This window comes from Astatotilapia calliptera, chromosome 7, assembly GCF_900246225.1.
Source record: "Astatotilapia calliptera chromosome 7, fAstCal1.2, whole genome shotgun sequence".
NCBI lineage: Eukaryota > Metazoa > Chordata > Actinopteri > Cichliformes > Cichlidae > Astatotilapia > Astatotilapia calliptera.
This window is the reverse complement of record NC_039308.1, coordinates 62,175,895-62,193,892: the sequence shown is the minus strand read 5'-3', so window position 1 is coordinate 62,193,892 and position 17,998 is coordinate 62,175,895. Positions and strand designations below refer to the sequence as shown.

General features: G+C 40.1%; 1 protein-coding gene across 3 annotated transcripts in view; it reads left to right on the top strand.

The window, feature by feature from the left end:
- Positions 1–17,998, top strand: part of slc1a2b (solute carrier family 1 member 2b) — a 28,179-nt gene that overhangs the window by 6,299 nt on the left and 3,882 nt on the right. The window contains exons 1-10 of one of the 3 annotated variants that reach the window (XM_026176408.1): positions 6,607–6,915; positions 9,278–9,417; positions 11,177–11,329; positions 11,580–11,830; positions 13,456–13,603; positions 14,215–14,341; positions 14,567–14,800; positions 14,894–15,088; positions 15,812–15,946; positions 16,083–16,347. In XM_026176408.1, coding sequence (XP_026032193.1) covers positions 6,878–6,915; positions 9,278–9,417; positions 11,177–11,329; positions 11,580–11,830; positions 13,456–13,603; positions 14,215–14,341; positions 14,567–14,800; positions 14,894–15,088; positions 15,812–15,946; positions 16,083–16,347 — 1,686 coding nt within the window. In that variant the 5' untranslated portion in view covers positions 6,607–6,877. Of the gene's footprint in view, positions 1–6,606; positions 6,916–9,277; positions 9,418–11,176; positions 11,330–11,579; positions 11,831–13,455; positions 13,604–14,214; positions 14,342–14,566; positions 15,089–15,811; positions 15,947–16,082; positions 16,348–17,998 lie in introns of those variants that run through there. The other 2 variants (XM_026176409.1, XM_026176410.1) reach the window with 2 other exon arrangements.

Sequence of the window (17,998 nt, the reverse complement as noted above, 5' to 3'; positions counted from 1 at the left end):
CCCCAGACCTGGCAGTGGCCCTCACCCCTCCTACTTACACAACTCCCTGACCAATCCTTCCTCTGCATGTGTGCTGCTCCCCACTGCTCAGCCTATCCCATCTTGACAAGCTCCAGTCGATAGACCCTACAGTCTAGTTTTGTTTACTTCACCCACTTGTCCAGCGGAACACACAACAATTGTGTCCATTGCCTGTTTGTCAGCCCCCTTTTCAGAACTAAGAGAGGAGAAAGAGAGGGTGGGGGGGGGATGAAAAACAAAAATGGAGGCAACAATTAAGTTTTCCCTCCTCCCCATGAACCCTGTGCGAGCGGTTTCCCAGCTCTATATTCTGTGAACTAACTTGGAGGCCTGTAAAGTGGCCCATTATTCTAGTAGGGTTGGCGTGTTCCAAGAGCGGATTGCCTCAATGGCCGATGAGCACAGAGAGGGTTTTGTTAGCAGCGTTTGGCTCACCACATTATGCACTGGTTAATTAGGAGCTCGCTCTATCTATCTATCTATCTATCTATCTATCTATCTATCTATCTATCTATCTATCTATCTATCTATCTATCTATCTATCTATCTATCTATCTATCTATCTATCTATCTATCTATCTATCTATCTATCTATCTATCTATCTATCTATCTATCTATCTATCTATCTATCTAGTCTTCTAGATATATAGACATATAACCTGAAATCAACGTCTACCATGTAACATTTATGGATTACACAGACCTGTTGGTACATTCCCACTGACATCTTTGGGAATCCTTGTTTCCTCGTCCTGAAATCCAAAGCAAGTTTACGATCTTCTCGCAGGCTACGATTTTTATGCATGTGGGATTTATGACAGTGGAAAATTGCTGAAAATTATTTTGCCCAGAGCCTATGATAATGATTGACTGCCACTATATGCTGGCTTCAATAATTAGGTTGTGGAAAAAGTCTATGAGAGAGTGCTCACCCTCTACGGCATTCCTTTGCTGCCTGTGACTGAATACATATTTACATAAGTTTGACAAAGTGTGCATGACTTTAAAGGAAAAAAGATGAACCAAAGAGTAGCAGGAGACTCCATGTGGCTTCACGTGTAAAAAGTGTAGTAAGCAACAGCTAGCTCCTGCTTTTCAGATTCAAAGACATGGCTCTGAAAGAAGAGCGATAGTAAAGTGCTTCTTTATCTTTACTAATTGTAAATTTGTAAAATTCTGTTTATTTCAAAAAATACCTAAAATACTCCAGTTCATGGAACCAGGACCAAAAAAAGCTCAAGATAATCTGCCTTGGCTGAAAATATCCCGTACTGTATCAGTATCTTGTATGTGTGTGAGGAAGAAAAGAAGAGAGAAACTTAGGTAGAGACAGAGACCGATGACAGGAAAACAGATATATGCTGAGACACTGAAAGTGAGCAGCTGACAGCTCGGTCACACTTCCCTGCTCTCCTGATACGCTTCCATATTGCGTCCCTGATGATGTGCATTTTCCTCTGGACACACACAAACATAGAATGTTCTTAGTAGATTATTACATTTTCAACTAATGAGCACATCTTACCGAAATGTGATTTTGCTAAGAACACTGTAACGGCCATGTGTACATACATCTATTTCAAGTTTTATATGCAGATAACATATGGCACATATCCAAGAAGTACAAGCATTTCATTTGGTTGCACAGATACTAGGCACTGGTTTCATTGTTGAAGACAGTTATACCTGCGGTATTATTATCTTACTGTTAGAGGTTAAAATGATTTCCATGCTGTTTTTAAGCAAAATTTAATATAGACTTCTAAAATTTTAACCAGACTTTTCTTGTTATTTAAATGATCCAATTCATATAACATATAAAAATCTACACAAAATATTTGTCTTTAGGACTGAGTCATATGCTAGCGTAGGTACAAAATGTGCACGTGGTATCTTGGCTGAGCTGGATGATGTAATGAGCTGTATGTGTGCAGGCATGCCCTTTCAGGCAACGCTGCAGGGTGGTGTGGGGAAATCAGGGTAATGGCTACTGTTTCAGGCTATGCTCAGTCCCTATAGGCTGCACTGTTTAATTAGAGAGAGAACATCCATCCTCCTTTGTCCTCTTATTGGCAAATCCAGACCCGGACTTTAACCCCCCTCACCCAGCCTTTGATTCATGGAACATGACCAGCAGACGTTTTCATTGTTGACAATGCCATTCCATATTCAAAAACAATTTTACGTGCATCCTGTCATTTTAATTCATTTCAATTTTAGAGTGTGTCAGGTGAGTCTAGTGATGTATGAAACATGATTTGCGCAGTAATCCAATTTCACAGGGCCAGCTGCCTAACACAGATGTCAGCTCGTCATGTGTCCACAGATAACGTGCTAACAAAAAAGCCCCTTGCCTACAGTAAATGTGGAGACATGCTGCTCTTCAAGTGATTACTCTCCCCTTCACCTTTGCTGTTTTCTTATTCGCTTGCCATTCCTTTCCTTTGTCTCCATCCTTACCTCCATCAGTGACGCCCCCCGTTCCCTCGCCCTTCCCCCACTGCATTGTTATGGATCCATCTCGATGTGGCATTCTTGCCATTTAACCCCTCCCCTCTTCCCTGTCATCTGCCTCTCAGCCATGTAGCGGGTACATTATAGCTGTTTGTAGTAGGGGGTGGGGTTGTCCTGCCTTACTGGCTCATTTAATGAGCTCCGGTGGGGATCGGACCAACGGCATGAAAAGCTGTGTGTTGAAAAATGGGATGTTCTGTTAAACAGATGCGCCTCTGCTAATGATAGTGCTGTAGCCTCACTTCATATACAGCATGAACACAGAAACACTCTTAGGAGGCGGGAAATGTGTGTAACCCATCATCTGGGAGGTTTGGAGCGGTAGAGTGAGAGCATCTCAGGTGACTCTTCTTTTTTTGTGAACTTAGAAAAGAGTTGGAGAGTTGGATAGCTTGTAATGAAGGAGCGGTCACTACATAGCTGAAATTTTCACAGTTAAGAGTCTAAGAAGAATGTGAGTCATAAAAACTGAGACTTGGGTTATGAATGTGAGAGGTTTGAGAATAGCTGTTTGATGTTCGGCCTTTTTAAATAATAAAAATCATCCAACATACTCTGGGGTGTCACTACGTGTCCTGTAGCTCCAGCAGTAAAGAGGTTGGGTGAAATAGATACCATCAGACTAAATTCCCTGTCAGATATTATCCAGATGAATTGAAGTCACCTCATTCATTCCTGTGACAACCATGATTCTGCATAATGGGCCGTTAGGACTTAATTACAGTGGGACTTTTTCGCATGTGCGATCTATAGAGACTCCAACACAAGCTTCGGGATTCTCAGAGACTCTCTAATGACTGCCTCATTATGGACACAGAGTTGTGCTAAACAAAAGGAAACCTTAGGGAATGCTCCTTTATGCACTGCCAAGATGGCGATACACTGTGATTTTAAAATATAATGAGAAAAATGGGAAATTTGAAAAGAGAAAATCTGTCTTACAGCTACTGAATACAAGAAATTGAGAATTGTATCTCTCAGGAAGGACATTAATTGAAGAGGAGAGTCATCACTGTATTTGTTGGAAGCACTGAAAGACAAAACTGACAAGCTCCAGTCTGTGAATTCACGTAAAAATATTGGTACAATTATGACAAGTATGACTTTTTTGAGCTCCTTATAGTTTCAGTATGGGCAGTAACACCATGTGACAATCTCAGGGTCAGCTGTGGTAAGTACTTGGTAGTCTGTCAGTATTTGGGAGATCTGTGCTAAGACCGGAGGCTGGGTCACTGACCGTGGTACTGAATACCAGTGCTTAGGCCTACAAAGGCAGGATGCCCATATGTTTTTAAGGATACCCCTGTTATTGTCACCAGATCTGCAGCACTATATTGATAACAACACGCTTTACATTTCTGTTGCTTTTCTCTTATTTGACTGTGAGTAAAACTTCACAATTGCAGAAAAGTTTCCTCAGAATTTCCTTTAGAACACGTCACCTGCTTTCCAGTTAGTGATTAGTGACTTTGATGAATTTCAGCATAAATATATTTTATTCATGTTCACATACATTTACCTTTGTGTCTTTCTTGTGACTATAAGCTCACTGCAGGGTTAAATTTGAATAGGCCTAACACAACTTTTTAAGTGTCCCACTGAGTGACTGTATACCTACTCTCTTAAATTAACAGAATTGAGAAAATTTAGGATCACCAACACTAAAATGGGAATGTCAGAGGTGTAGCATGCTTTGGAAAACAACATTCAGAAACAGCTGAGACACACAAATATGTAAAAAGACGATGTATAAAGATATTATGCAGAAAATACATAATCTTTAAAAATGTTTATTTGTTGGAGAATAGCATACTGACTGTGGAAGGAAAGCACAGTGTCAGTTGTGATTTGTGATTTGATATTTAACACATGCAGTTTTGCATCAGTATTGTTTTATTGGAACTTCCACTGATTACTTTTCCCTCTGTGGACATCTCTATCGATACCTGTCCCTGAACATATTAATCCCAACCATGTAGGGATGCATAATCTAGAGGTGCAGTGTGATAAAGCCTCTCTTTCTTTAGAGTCCTGGAAATTATCTCCCTCTTCTTATGCACAGCACAACCTGGAGTGTTTGCTGAGAGCTTCCTTTTTTTGAGGGGCTGGTGGTGGTCACAGCTCCTAGGCAGCCAGTATGTGTGAGCTCATTTCTTCCCACTGTAATGCAAGTGACTGTGAGGCCCAAAGGGGGCAGATATATCCGGAGCCTGGCCCTGCTCTAGTTGCCTTTATATCACAACATATTGTGATGCACCAATCAAGAGAATGGGGATCGGGCTCCTCGAGAGACCAGTGGGAAACGTGTATAATGGGCCGTCTGTGCTATCACATGGATGATAATAGCCTGAATTTGACCAGTAATCACACAACCAGCCTCTAATGCAAACTTCTTTAGTTATTAGGTAGACATATTTTATGACTGGCACCATATGTCCACACTTACCGCAGTAGCTCAAAAATTATGAAGCAGCACAAAACACCTCATGAAGTTTGTTTAAATTTTTTTTGAATGCATGAATTTGTATTTTCTTTTAGGAGATAAAGATAAAACTTAAATCTTTTGAGCCATACATTCTCTTTGTAGGGTGTTTGTGCAGGCAGTGTGTTTGTATGCTATGTATGTGTGTGGCTGTGAGCTTCCTCCTTCCCCTTCATCCTCTTCTCTAAACCACAGAGTGTTGCCAGGACAACCCCTCGTGGTCCTTGCTGCATCGCAGCAGCCCTCAATGCCAGCGCTCAGGGAACCTCCTTGCACTGGGAAGGCTGCATAAAATTGGGATAATCGCCGTCGATTATGGGACTCAATGAGCTGCTGCTTCTGAAAGATTCATTCATCCTGGAAAAAGAGACTGTGGAGGGGGGCAAGAGAAAGGGGCGCCTTGGTCCCTCCGCTGCTCTCCCACGGTGGGCACAGGCATGACATCAGTGGCCTGAAAGAACTGGCATTCTGGACATGCCCACTGCACTCCCCTCTTGCTATACCCTTGCACCCCCTCTCATCTGAACCCCCCCCCCTCCTTTTCTTGCTCCTGCCAGTTTGGATGCAGCGCTTGGCCGGACGAGTTGGGGCCACTGCCACTGTTTGCGTGTGAAACAAAGCCCCTCAGAAGGAAGAGAGAGGAAGCAGAGAGCTTCACATGGTACCAGCCAAAAGCGGGGATGGCTGCCTCGGCCTTCCCCTCACAGGCCCCTCTTTTGGCTGAGAAGTGATGGTGCGACCCCAGTACCCCCTTCTCCCCTAGTGTCCCTCTTACTCCCCCTTGTAACCCCTTCTTCTCTGTCCTAGCCCCTTGCTCTCACCCCGAAACTGCACTCTTTTCGCGGGAGAGCCCTTTGAATGAGGATGACATGTTAAGGGATTTAGGATGAGTGATTTCTCATGACACAACCTTTACAGACAGAGATGGCATTCCTCTCGCTTTTGTTGTGTAGCTGGTCATTTGTTTGAAGAGGAAATAGCTTTCCAACACATTTCCCTAATTAGAATAATGTGATACTGCTCAATGCCATGTGAAGTCTCATGCTGCTGGGAGACTAGAGGGAAATCAGCGTGACAGCATCCTCACATGAATCACATAGGTCAATTGTGCTTTGGAGTTCAGTTTGGAGTTTTATTGACTATAGTCAATAAGATAGATAGATAGATAGATAGATAGATAGATAGATAGATAGATAGATAGATAGATAGATAGATAGATAGATAGATAGATAGATAGATAGATAGATAGATAGATAGATAGATAGATAGATAGATTAACCAGTGTATAATGTGGTGAACCACATATCCATCTGGTACTTGGATGTGTCTAGAAGCATGCTCTCTGTGGGGATTACAGTGTTTAGGGGATTTGAAACATAGGCTCTGATACTAGCTCCTCCTTCCATTTCTTCTTCTTAGTTATTTATTTACTTTTAGGTTTGTTGGCTGTGCGTCTGCGTATGATATGTGTGCACGTGTGAGATTCGTGAGTAGCTGGCCGTGGGTGTTGGTGGCAGTGGAGTCAAGGGGTAGGAGGTGGTGGTGGTGGAGGGGGGGGTGGGCGGTGGGGGATGTAGCAGACATCAGGATGGGGCCATTCAGGTTGCTGTGTCTGTGACTAAGTCTGTCGTCTGGACTGTGTTGACTCGCTCCTCTCTGGATGCTGCGGAGGAGTTTGTGGACAGCTGAAAGCAGGTTGCCGTCAGCAGAGCAGAGGTGTTTTTAGCCACCGGCTGTACCTGGGATCTTATCTGCTGACATCAGGCAACATATTTGGATGGAGCACTTGCACGCCTGCTAACACTTTCTTGTGCCGACTCCCTCTTAAATACCAAAGACTGAAGATTTGATCCTGGTCAATGTATATAGCACTTACCTCAACTCCCCCAGAAATGAAGTAAGTACTATGTATTTCCATTCATATCATAAATATTTACTCCTTTTACTTTTTTTCTCTTTTTTTACTCCAGCCACTTATTGATTTTTAAGTTTTGTTTTTATATATAATGAAAAAAATATAGTTTTATAGTTTTCATTTTATTCACAACTCCAGTAACTCTTCATGGCTTTACAGTCCTGTAATGCAATTAATCTGACTAAGCTCTCAGCCAAGATTAACCGGTTTACAACATGATCCCATTAGTGACTGAGAGGAAGAAGCTGTTTGTGGGTGTGTGGGCTTGTACAGGTCTGAAGGTCTGAAATATGGTTTTGTACTGAACATTTAGTAAAATCTGATTATACTGAAACAAAAGTAACTTTTTAACATTTACACTTCCTGAAACAAGATGCCCAGTCCCATCTGATTGTGGACTTAAGTGTGAAGCTTCTCAGAATTATTTGTTAGGGCACAGTAATTAATTCGAAGCTCATGAAATGTTAATAACAAGAAGGATGTTCCATCCAACAAAATGACTCTATAACACAAAAACACCTTGCTATTTCCTCCTGGTGCAAATTGATAATAAATAATGCAGCTGCTGCAGTGGCTGTAACTCTTAGCTATATTTTTTCACATTCATCCATCACTGGGTCACACAAACCTGCTCTCTCATTTGTCTCTGACTTGGTGAGAGAAGTGTTAATGAGAGGATTATGGCAGAGTATCGCCTGCTTCCTCTCATAGTGCTAAAAATAATGACAGGGAGAGAAAAAGGGGGACATTCAATTAGCAGCACTCATCTCTCCCGTGGAATAGGATTTTTATATAATGGTAATTTTTTAATTTCTGGGGTTTTATGAATTCCTCGAGTTTTTATCTAAAGTATGCAATCACGCCACAATAGAGTGCAATGTGGCTGCTACTTGCCTGCTGTTTGCGTGTATTTTCTGTATTTCACACGTAGAAATTAATAAGAGGAGCTAGGAATCATCCATCTGTGTGCCTGGAAGGTGACCAGGTGGTCTTGTTATAGTCTTTCAACATCACAATGCACACACAATGGGGGAGGTGCGTGTAACTTAGAAAGTGTGTGTTTTATGTGGAATTGTATGCATACACAAAAAACTAAAACCTAAAAAATCATAATAATAACAAGGCTGGCTGTGAGGTTCCTCTCCCAAAACAACCTCTTGATTCAAGCTCTCTGTTGCATTTGGTAAAAGCTTTAGCTTTGACAAAGAAAGAAAAAAAATACTTGACATCATCATTAATATCTCCAAATAACATAATCTTCACCACTGAAGCTTCCATTTGTGTTTTTTAGACTGTGAACCCCACGGCAAGGGGGAAGGTGAGGGTCACTTTATTTCATTTTTTCTGTTCTTGGTTGTCCATCACACCAGAATTTGTAATGGGCTCATTGAATAGCAACAAAGTCCATAAGCAGACAAAAGATATATCAAGCCAAGCTAGTTAATTGTGTATATTTTTTCTTTAACTTGATGCTGAGGGATTAGCATAAAGCTATAGTGCCTGTTATTTTCTCTTTTCTTACACATACCTAACTGTCACATAACAGACACAGCTGGCTCCCTTCTCATTAAACAAATGCATTAACACCTCAGTGGGACTACAGAAAGCTACTCAGGGCTGCTCATTATGGAAAATTGTGTTTTATTCAACACAAAGCTGCTCTCAAAGCATTACCTGTGAATGTGAAAACTGAAATGATAACTGAGAGATAGAAAGATCAAGTCTAAACAGATATATTATTTGATAGTTAGGCATTTTTTGTCTCGTACTCTTTTTTTTTTTCAGTGCAACAACATTGTAAAATTAAGGCTCTGTTTAATCTGTGCATTGTAACAATTCCTGAAAAGTCTACCAACATTTTCCACAATTAATTTTATTTTATCAGAAAAAAGGTTTCATAGTTTCTGCAAAAATCTAACAAAAGTCTGCTCTGAGAAAATTGGGGCTACACAATCACCCTTCAGTAAACTGAGATGAGATACCCCAAAGGACTGTGATTTCAGAAGCAGCAGCTTGTAGTCAGCTTGCTTCTTTTGGAATGCTCTCTTAACCATGAACAAACAGTGTTCGAGTGACAGCTTGGCAACGCTTGAATGCTAAACATTTTTCATCACACAGTGTTTTGATTTGAGCTATAAACAGTTTTCAAAGGCTCCTGTATGTTGTTGTGGAATCAACAGTCTTCTTTCTCACAGTGACTGTCACATGACAGAATATGACCACAGCATGATCACCACAGCATGGTCATCAAAAATGTTCTGTGGTCAAGTGTGTACTTTTCACATTGTCTGACTTGATGGCTTTGATTTTAACAAAAATCACTTGTTCTTTCTTCATATCACAGTGCCAACAGTATGCCTAAACAAGTGGAGGTGAGGATGCACGAGAGTCACCTGGAGCCCATTGAGGCCAGGCCCCAGTCGAAATGTGCCCTAATCTGCTCCAAAATGTTCAAGAACCTTCTTCTCACTCTCACTGTCCTTGGTAAGCCCCCTCACGCTGTTTTTTCTTTCTTTCAATTACTTATTATTATTATTATTATGTTTTGGTTTTGGTTTTTTTTTATCTCGAGAGCCTAATAAAAAGTAAGGAGGGCTAAACACAGATACTAACTACCACTGAGTTCAGTCTTATGCTAGCTCAATTATATGTGCGGAGGAGATGCCATCTGTGCTCAGACAGAAAGATGACTGAGTGTTCTGAACTTTCCCAATTCTGTGCCACCTGTTGCTATCAAAAGCTGTGCTGTACTGGACATAAAAACAGCCTCTGGTGATGCATGAAAAGTGCTGTCATCTTACCACATGCTGATTAGGGTCCAAAGAAAAAAAGTTTTTAATAAAGGAAGAGATGTAAGGTCTTAAATTAGATTTGTTTAAACTGTAGTTCTTTCTGATGGTTTGTTTTTATGTCGGCTCTCCCAGTCATACAGTCTATAATTACAGGACTCTTTAAACTGTAAATTAAAAAATATGTGTACATTTGACTTATTCAGTTACTGCATTGCACTTGTATGGATGTGGGCTTGTGTGAGCATGCGTACTGTGTACATCCAATGGCACCCGGCTGGACGCTCACAAAGCAAGTGAGCCAGCATGATCATTGATCATCTGTCACTTGGCAGATGAAACCTTGAAAGGGAACTTGCAATTGCTCCAAAGGGAAAGCACAGGAAATCAAGTGCCATCCAAAACCATCGGGTGTGCAGAATCCACTGGATGCTGTTAGACTGGGGGATAGATTAAAGCGCTGAAGACAACTTAGGTTTAAAAAAAAAACAAACAAAAAAAAAAAACGCTGGAGGCCTTGTGATCAGTTTGTGTTATGAAACAATATATTGGGCTGTGTTATCTTTGGCAGCGGAAGTGCAGCCCCAGGAGGATGTTGGAGTTTTGTCTTGCCTAAGACAGACAGACACAGAGGCCAACCACCAGGCCTGGTAGGCAGGGGAGTGGGGGGTGGGAGCATACAGAGGTCAGCTTTACTTAATGGCAGGAACAGTGTGTGGCAGGAAAAGAGCTGTTGGTTAGAAGAGACATTGTGGCTTTAAGGGTCAACAACGATTTTGTTTGAGAATAGAGGATCTTTCAAATGTCACAATATTCAGGCTATTAAAGAATGGAGATCAGAGGAAAGGTAAGGTTGCACACGCAAAAAAGATAATGTGAAAATAATCCAAGTATCTCAGTGAGACAAAATTTGTGCCTGAGATTAGAGTGAAACATATCTTTTTATCCATCATTTATTGAAGCTTTTGAAAAAATAAAAATTTTAAAAGAGTTTGCTGAGATGACAGATGCTTCACCAGTGAGTCGGACATGCTGCTCCTCCTCTCTGCTTCAAAGGAATCTGATTTTAATCCTCCACGAGCTTTGCTCACTGTCAGCAGGTTTGCATTTTATCTTCACAACCCATTGCCCTCCCTAAGTGTCCAGCAGATCCCTTCTCACCAAACAACTGAAATTATAAGGCTGGAAGCTAAGATGTTACTAAGATGTTAATACGATGTCTTTGACAACAAATCATTTGAGAATTATTTATTTCATAGTTTGAATTGATACTATTTTCAAGTAGCAAATGATTAAAATCATAGCATTTTGTTATGGTTTATTTGCATGTAATATCTGACTTACTTAAAGTTGGCTTGGCTTGGCCACTTTGTTTCTGTATTTCACGTTGTTTCTCTCACACAATTTCATATTTTGGGATTTTACACCTTTTTATTTTTCTTGTTGCACTTCAGGTGTGATCTTGGGGGCTGTATCAGGGATGCTGCTTCGTGTTGCTTCCCCAATCCACCCAGACATTGTCATGGTGATTGCTTTTCCTGGAGACATCCTAATGAGGATGCTGAAGATGTTGATCCTGCCACTCATTATCTCCAGTTTAATCACAGGTGCAGTGTAATTTATCACACTCAAATATATTAGGAATTTTAAGTTCTTGATTTACACCTTTTGCTGCTCTAATACACTAAAATAGACTTGGTGAAAAAGTCATAATGCAATAAGAAAATACCCTTATATAATCTACTAATTGTCTTTGCATAGCACAGCCTTCATGTCTTGCAGCATTGAGTCAACATTTCCATTGGATACGTCCTAGCAATTAACAGGCAAACATGATCTTGCTTGCTTTGGGTGCAGGTCTAGCCGGTCTTGATGCCAAATCTAGCGGTCGCCTGGGCACCAGAGCTATGGTCTACTACATGACAACCACAATTATTGCTGCTATCCTGGGAGTTATCCTGGTGTTAGTCATCCACCCTGGCAACCCCAAACTGAAGGAGAATCTTGGCGAGGGCGAGAAAAATGATGATGTGTCTAGTCTGGATGCCTTCTTTGATCTGATCAGGAACCTTTTCCCAGAGAATCTTGTGCAGGCTTGTTTCCAACAGGTAACAGATTAAAAGGATTTATTCACAGTTTGAAAATCTTTGTGAGATATCTGAACACATGAATGCCATCCCATCACTTGTTAGGGAATATTACATAAAGTCATAGAAAATAAACTTGTGTATTGGGACATGTGTAGGCTTACATTCATAAAGTGTTCGGAAGAGGCTACCAACAGAGAACTACAGGGGTTGATGCCTGATAAACCAAAACAATTGCACACACAATACAAATTTTATTTATATAATGCCAAATCAAAACAACAGTTGCCCCAATGCTATTATATTGTAAAGTAAATAGCTTTCAATAATAGAAAGGAAACATAGAAAATTCAAGCAACCCCTCCTCGAGCAAGTGCTTTGGGGACAGTGGGAAGAAAAAACTACCCTTTAACAGGAAGAAGCCGAATCAGGCTCAAGGAGAGGCAGCCATCTGTTGGAAGAGAGCCAGAGATTAATAACTAATTAATTACTAATGGTTAAATGCAGAGTGGTGTATAAACATATAATGAGTGAAAAAGGTTATTGAAGAAGAAACACATCATGGGAATCCCCCAGCAGCCTAGAGCTAGAGGATTCAGGGTCTCCTGATCCAGCCCTAAAAATATACTTTATCAAAATGAGAAGTTTTAAGCCTTATCTTAAAAGAAGAAAAGTGTCTATCTGCTAAATCCAAATTTAGAGCTGATTCCACAGAAGAGGGGCCTGAAAGGTGAAGACTATAACTCTCATTCTACTTTCAAATACTAAAGGAACAACTAGTAGGCTCGCGGTCTAGAGCAAAGTGCTCTAATGTGATGTTATTGTACTATAAGGTCATTAAGATAAGATTATCCAAGACCTTGTACATTATAAGAAAGATATTAAATCTGATTCTAGATTTAACAGAGAGCCAATGAAGAGAAGTCAGTGTAGAAGATATATCTTGCTATATATATATATATATGTTGCTATATATCTTCCTAGTCCCTGTCAATACTCTTGTTGCAGCATTTTGAATCAACTAAAGGCTTTTTTAGGACATTCGAATAATAACGAACAAATCCAGCCTAGAAGTAATAAATGAATGAACAGTTTTTCAACATCACTTTGAGACATGTTTCTAATTTTAGAGATATGCTTCAAGTGGGAAAAAAAAAGTCCTACATAATTGTTTAATATATGCATTGAATATCCTGGTAAAAAACAATTCCAAGAATTGGTGGTCAAGGTAATGCTATCCAGAGTGAGAATTTGCTTACTCTGGATAGCACTATGTCTTTAAGACATACCTGCAGTTTAACTAACTGGTGTGTGTTATGGTGTATGTTCATGGACAGATAAAGTTTAGTATCATCTGTATAGTAGTGAAAATGTTTGCCAATGCCTTCTGATGATACTGCCTAAGGGAAGCATGTATAATGTTAACAGAATTGGTCCTAGCATGGAACCCTGTGGAACTCCATAGTTAACCTTAGTGTGTGAAGAGGACTCTCCATTTACACGAGCAAACTGGAGTCTTTTAGAGAGATCTGATTCAGAACCACTGCAGTGCATTACCTTTAATACCACAAAAGAATTCTTAAAGAAAAATATTTTAAATGTCATTAGCTCATTAATATTTATGCTTAATGCTTAATTTCTTTCAGATTCAGACAGTCACAAAGAAGGTGGAGGTGGTTATTGAGGAGGATGTCAATGCCACCACTATGGAGGGCCTAGTGGCTAACATTACAAAGGAGCCTCAGTACATCATCAAAAAGTCACTGCAGTTCAAAAGTGGCATGAATGTTTTGGGTATGTAAAACTCACTGCAACTGAAAACACAGTAATATAGCTGCAGTATGTGGCCTAGTAACATTAAGCAATATTACGAATGGTGCTAAGCGCTAACATCAGCATGCTAAAATGAAGACAATGATGAAGCTAAGATGCAAATGCTAAGCTGGTAGCAGGTAACAGAACATGTATACATGTTGAGAACATTCATCATCTTAGCCAGCTTAGCCATCACCATCACAGCATTTGCTAACTAGCGCAATACACAGAAATACAGATCGCTGCCTGATGGAAATGTTCTGAATGTTTTGCAGTTGAGACATTTCCATCGAAACCACAATGCAAAGAGAACAAGTCGGGGAATAATCAAAGTCATTTAGATTAATTCCCTCGGCCCCATATTGATTTAATATCATGGAAAATAGATGTTCAGGTATTTCAGATATTCCAGTCATACTCTAGAGTCATGCCTGGGAATCGGTTTTGAATGTTGCAAATATCTGGACAGGCCTATTGGTTTTTAAATGGAAACCCTATCATCTTATAAGAATTCCCTGATGCTGGACACATCTCACCCTTCAGCACTGGTGGCATTCAAAATGTGACACATTTATGATTTTTTGTCACAGGTCTGATTGGTTTCTTTATTGCATTTGGCATCTGCATGGGCAAGATGGGAGAGAAGGCCAGGCTCATGATTGAATTCTTCAATATCCTCAATGAGATTGTGATGAAACTTGTCATCATGATCATGTGGTTAGTGTCACTCAAGATTCCCATTGACTCATTTTAAAACTCATTTAAGTCATTTGAATCAGAAATGACTTAATTTAATGTGTTTGTTGTTCATTCCAAGTTATTTGTCAAGTAACTGTAATGCTTTAAAAGATAAAGGCTTGCTTGTAATAGGAAGATTTTATGAGGGTTAACTAATTTAATATGTTGCTAAATGATTAAACATATACTTTTTCTTCTCATCAGGTACTCTCCTTTTGGTATTGCCTGTTTGATTTGTGGCAAGATCATTTCCATTAAGGATCTGGAGGTCGTGGCTAGGCAGCTGGGCATGTACATGGTGACAGTGATCATTGGCCTCATTATCCACGGAGCAATTTTCCTCCCCAGCATTTACTTCGTTATCACCAGGAAAAACCCCTTCACCTTCTTCCTGGGCATCTTCCAGGCCTGGATTACTGCTCTGGGGACAGCCTCCAGGTTAGCATCAGAATGGAAAAGGAATTGCTGTCTTAATATTTGTGCAAATTATTATACATTTATAATCCAACTTGTTTTGCTTTTCCCTTCCAGTGCTGGTACACTACCTGTCACCTTCCGTTGTCTGGAAGAGAATTTGGGTATTGACAAAAGAGTCACTCGTTTTGTGCTCCCAGTCGGTGCCACCATCAACATGGATGGAACTGCTCTGTATGAGGCTGTGGCTGCCATTTTCATTGCCCAGATGAACGGTGTCAACCTTGACCCTGGTCAAATTATCACTGTCAGGTCAGAAAAAAACATGGCTTTGCACTTAATATTTAACATCCCATCCTAGCTTACATATATATAAGAATGGGTTTTAGAAATGGAGTCCTACAGAATGGCTGCATATGTGTGCAGTTCTTCCATTGAAGCTATTCTTAGTCACCAAAGTAAGACTTGCAGTTCCCACTGTTTAAATTGTTTAAACTGAGATAAATGCAGCTCCCACAGTTAGATCATTACAATAAAGACAAACTCAGCAGAAGTGTTGTGGCATTTAGTGGTGAGCTGAAAAGAAATTTAGAGTACAGCAAATTAAGCACCCAGAGGAAGCAGCCATATGCCCCAGTCCCTTGTCTCATGCTAAGGAGGAAGCTAAGCAAGAATTACCAGTCACTCGCTGTTTTCATCGCAACAATCTTTCCAAAATACTCTTATAATCCAGTGATCTGCACATAGATGACATTGACTCTGACATTTTTATTGGATATAAATCCATGGACCTTCAAATTAAATATCCAATCTCTCTTTCATCTCTGTGAGCCTCTGTTCATAAAGATGAAGAACCTACTCGGGTGCGCCTCAGCCTAAGCACAGCAGAAACTGAGTGCCTCCTTTTAACTGTGAGATGCAGAGGATGTAATGTTCATTGGTGTTTGGGGAAGTGCATCAGGGTGTGAAGAATGAGGTTAGGCAAGTGGTTTTGGAGAATGTTATTGAGTGCCGCTTTCCCATATCTTCACCCAGTCTGACAGCCACCTTGGCCAGTGTCGGGGCCGCCAGTATTCCCAGTGCTGGCCTGGTGACTATGTTGCTGATCCTAACTGCTGTAGGCCTGCCAACCCAAGATATCAGTCTCCTGGTTGCTGTCGACTGGCTGCTGTGAGTTTGATAAAAGAAAAAATTATATTGTGGTTACACTGTACAAGGTAATTTTGCCTTTGCTTTTGTATTAGGGTTTTTCAAACCCTTTACTAGCATGCAAAGCCATCTTTCATGCTGATTTGTGTCTCATCAGTGATCGATTCAGGACCTCAGTGAACGTGGTGGGTGACTCCTACGGTGCAGGCATCGTGTACCACATGTCGAAGGCAGAGCTGGATGAGCTGGATGCACACACGGCAAAGTCGGACGACATTGAAATGATGACAAAGACCCAGTCTTATTACGATGACATGAAGAACCACCACGAAAATAATTCCAACCAGTGCGTCTTAACCGCTACCGATACCACAACTGCTAGCGCCACTGCTAACAATTCTGTTGTAGTAGATGAATGCAAGGTACATTTAATGCTTACAAACATAGAGACCTGTATATAACCCTCTCTCGTGTTGCATGCTCACCCTGCACCTTGCTTGAATCTGTTTGAGTTTTAAGCATTGCGTCTTTGTTTACATCATTGTAAATACACCCGCTGTTATTTTATTTCAGAAGTGAAGCAATGGAACAATAGTTGGATGTATGCATGTGTTCATTTCTCTGGAATAGCAGCTTTGCTGTTGAAAAACAACAACAAAAAATTATAGTTTATGTCAAAATATTATTCAGCATCGGTACATATGAATAAAGGATCAAATTTCTCTCCCTCAACAGCTAGCCTAATCTGATTACTGGAGCCAATTGGGGGTCGGCTCCAGTTCAAAAGGCAGAGCAGGATAATCCTCATTATGACACAGAGGAATTATTTACCAGCCACCTTTATCAAAACTTCAGAATACATGTATTAATAAACACTTTAAAGAAATGTCTTTTGACATAATTTTAAATATTGCTTATGTTCAAATTATTGTCCAGTATGGCGTGTTTTGCTTTTTCTTAGAATACAGCAGATTTTAACTGTTAAATGGGAACATTTCCAAAGGTTTCCCATTTTCTGTAGGATTTTAAGATACAGAAATGAAGTGCTAGAGCTAATTAGCAGTTCATATGTTCCCTACACACCAACTACGAAACTGTCAGTGAGTCATTCCCTACAAGGGTTTTTTTTTTTTTTTTTTTTTTGCATTTTGACACCATCTATTTCTGTCCAGTGTGAGAAATATTCTGTGAAATCTAGAGGGGAGAAGGAGCTCCGGAAATGTAAAACATTTTAAATCCAATATCTGAATGTATTCCAGTCTTTTAGAATATTATATGTAAGTTCATAATGCTTGTTCTCTGACACACACAGACGGGCGGCAAAGGCCTACTGATGAGCCTATTCATTTATTAAAGGATGAAGGGCGTTACCTAGCAACGCTGGTAATCTGTCGCACAAGCAATCTGCCCATGGCAAAAAGTTATATCCTCCTTTCTCAGACTTGCTTTATTAATGGATACTTACATATGAATGTTAAACAAAACCTTGCTGCTTCCAGTACCTTCCACACCACTTTTCCCTGTTTTCTGTTCTGCTTTGCCTCACATACATTTCTAACCCATTTCAAGTCTAATGAAACGTCGTAGATGCTTGCAGAATAGCTAAAACGTAACTATGCATTCATTTGGTAGTGTTCTTTCCTTTTTTGTGTTATTTGTATATTCTGAATTTAAAATGTATTCATTTGTCTTTTTTTTACTGCCTCTTAAGTTGGTTTTCATCATAAATTTGTGGTCTATTCCCAGGTCATTAAAAGAAACTGTCTAACTCATGTTAGGACTACCACGAGCATGCATGGACATCAGTGGTTTTCCTGCAGTTCCAGTGTTCCTTATTGCAAAATAGCAATTCTGTCTTTGTAGGTTTCAAGTGCTAAAGAGGGCTGTAGTCAACCAAAGAAAATCTCCATTAACTGAAATTGGTTCTACCCTAAAACCTATTCATTGGTCTTGGGGAGAATAATCTTTCTAAATCAGCTCCACTGTACTGAGTGCATTTTGCCTTATTAGCCAAAATTATTTATAGATAAACAAAAATGTTATTAAACAAAACATTGTTTAAATTATTCCAAA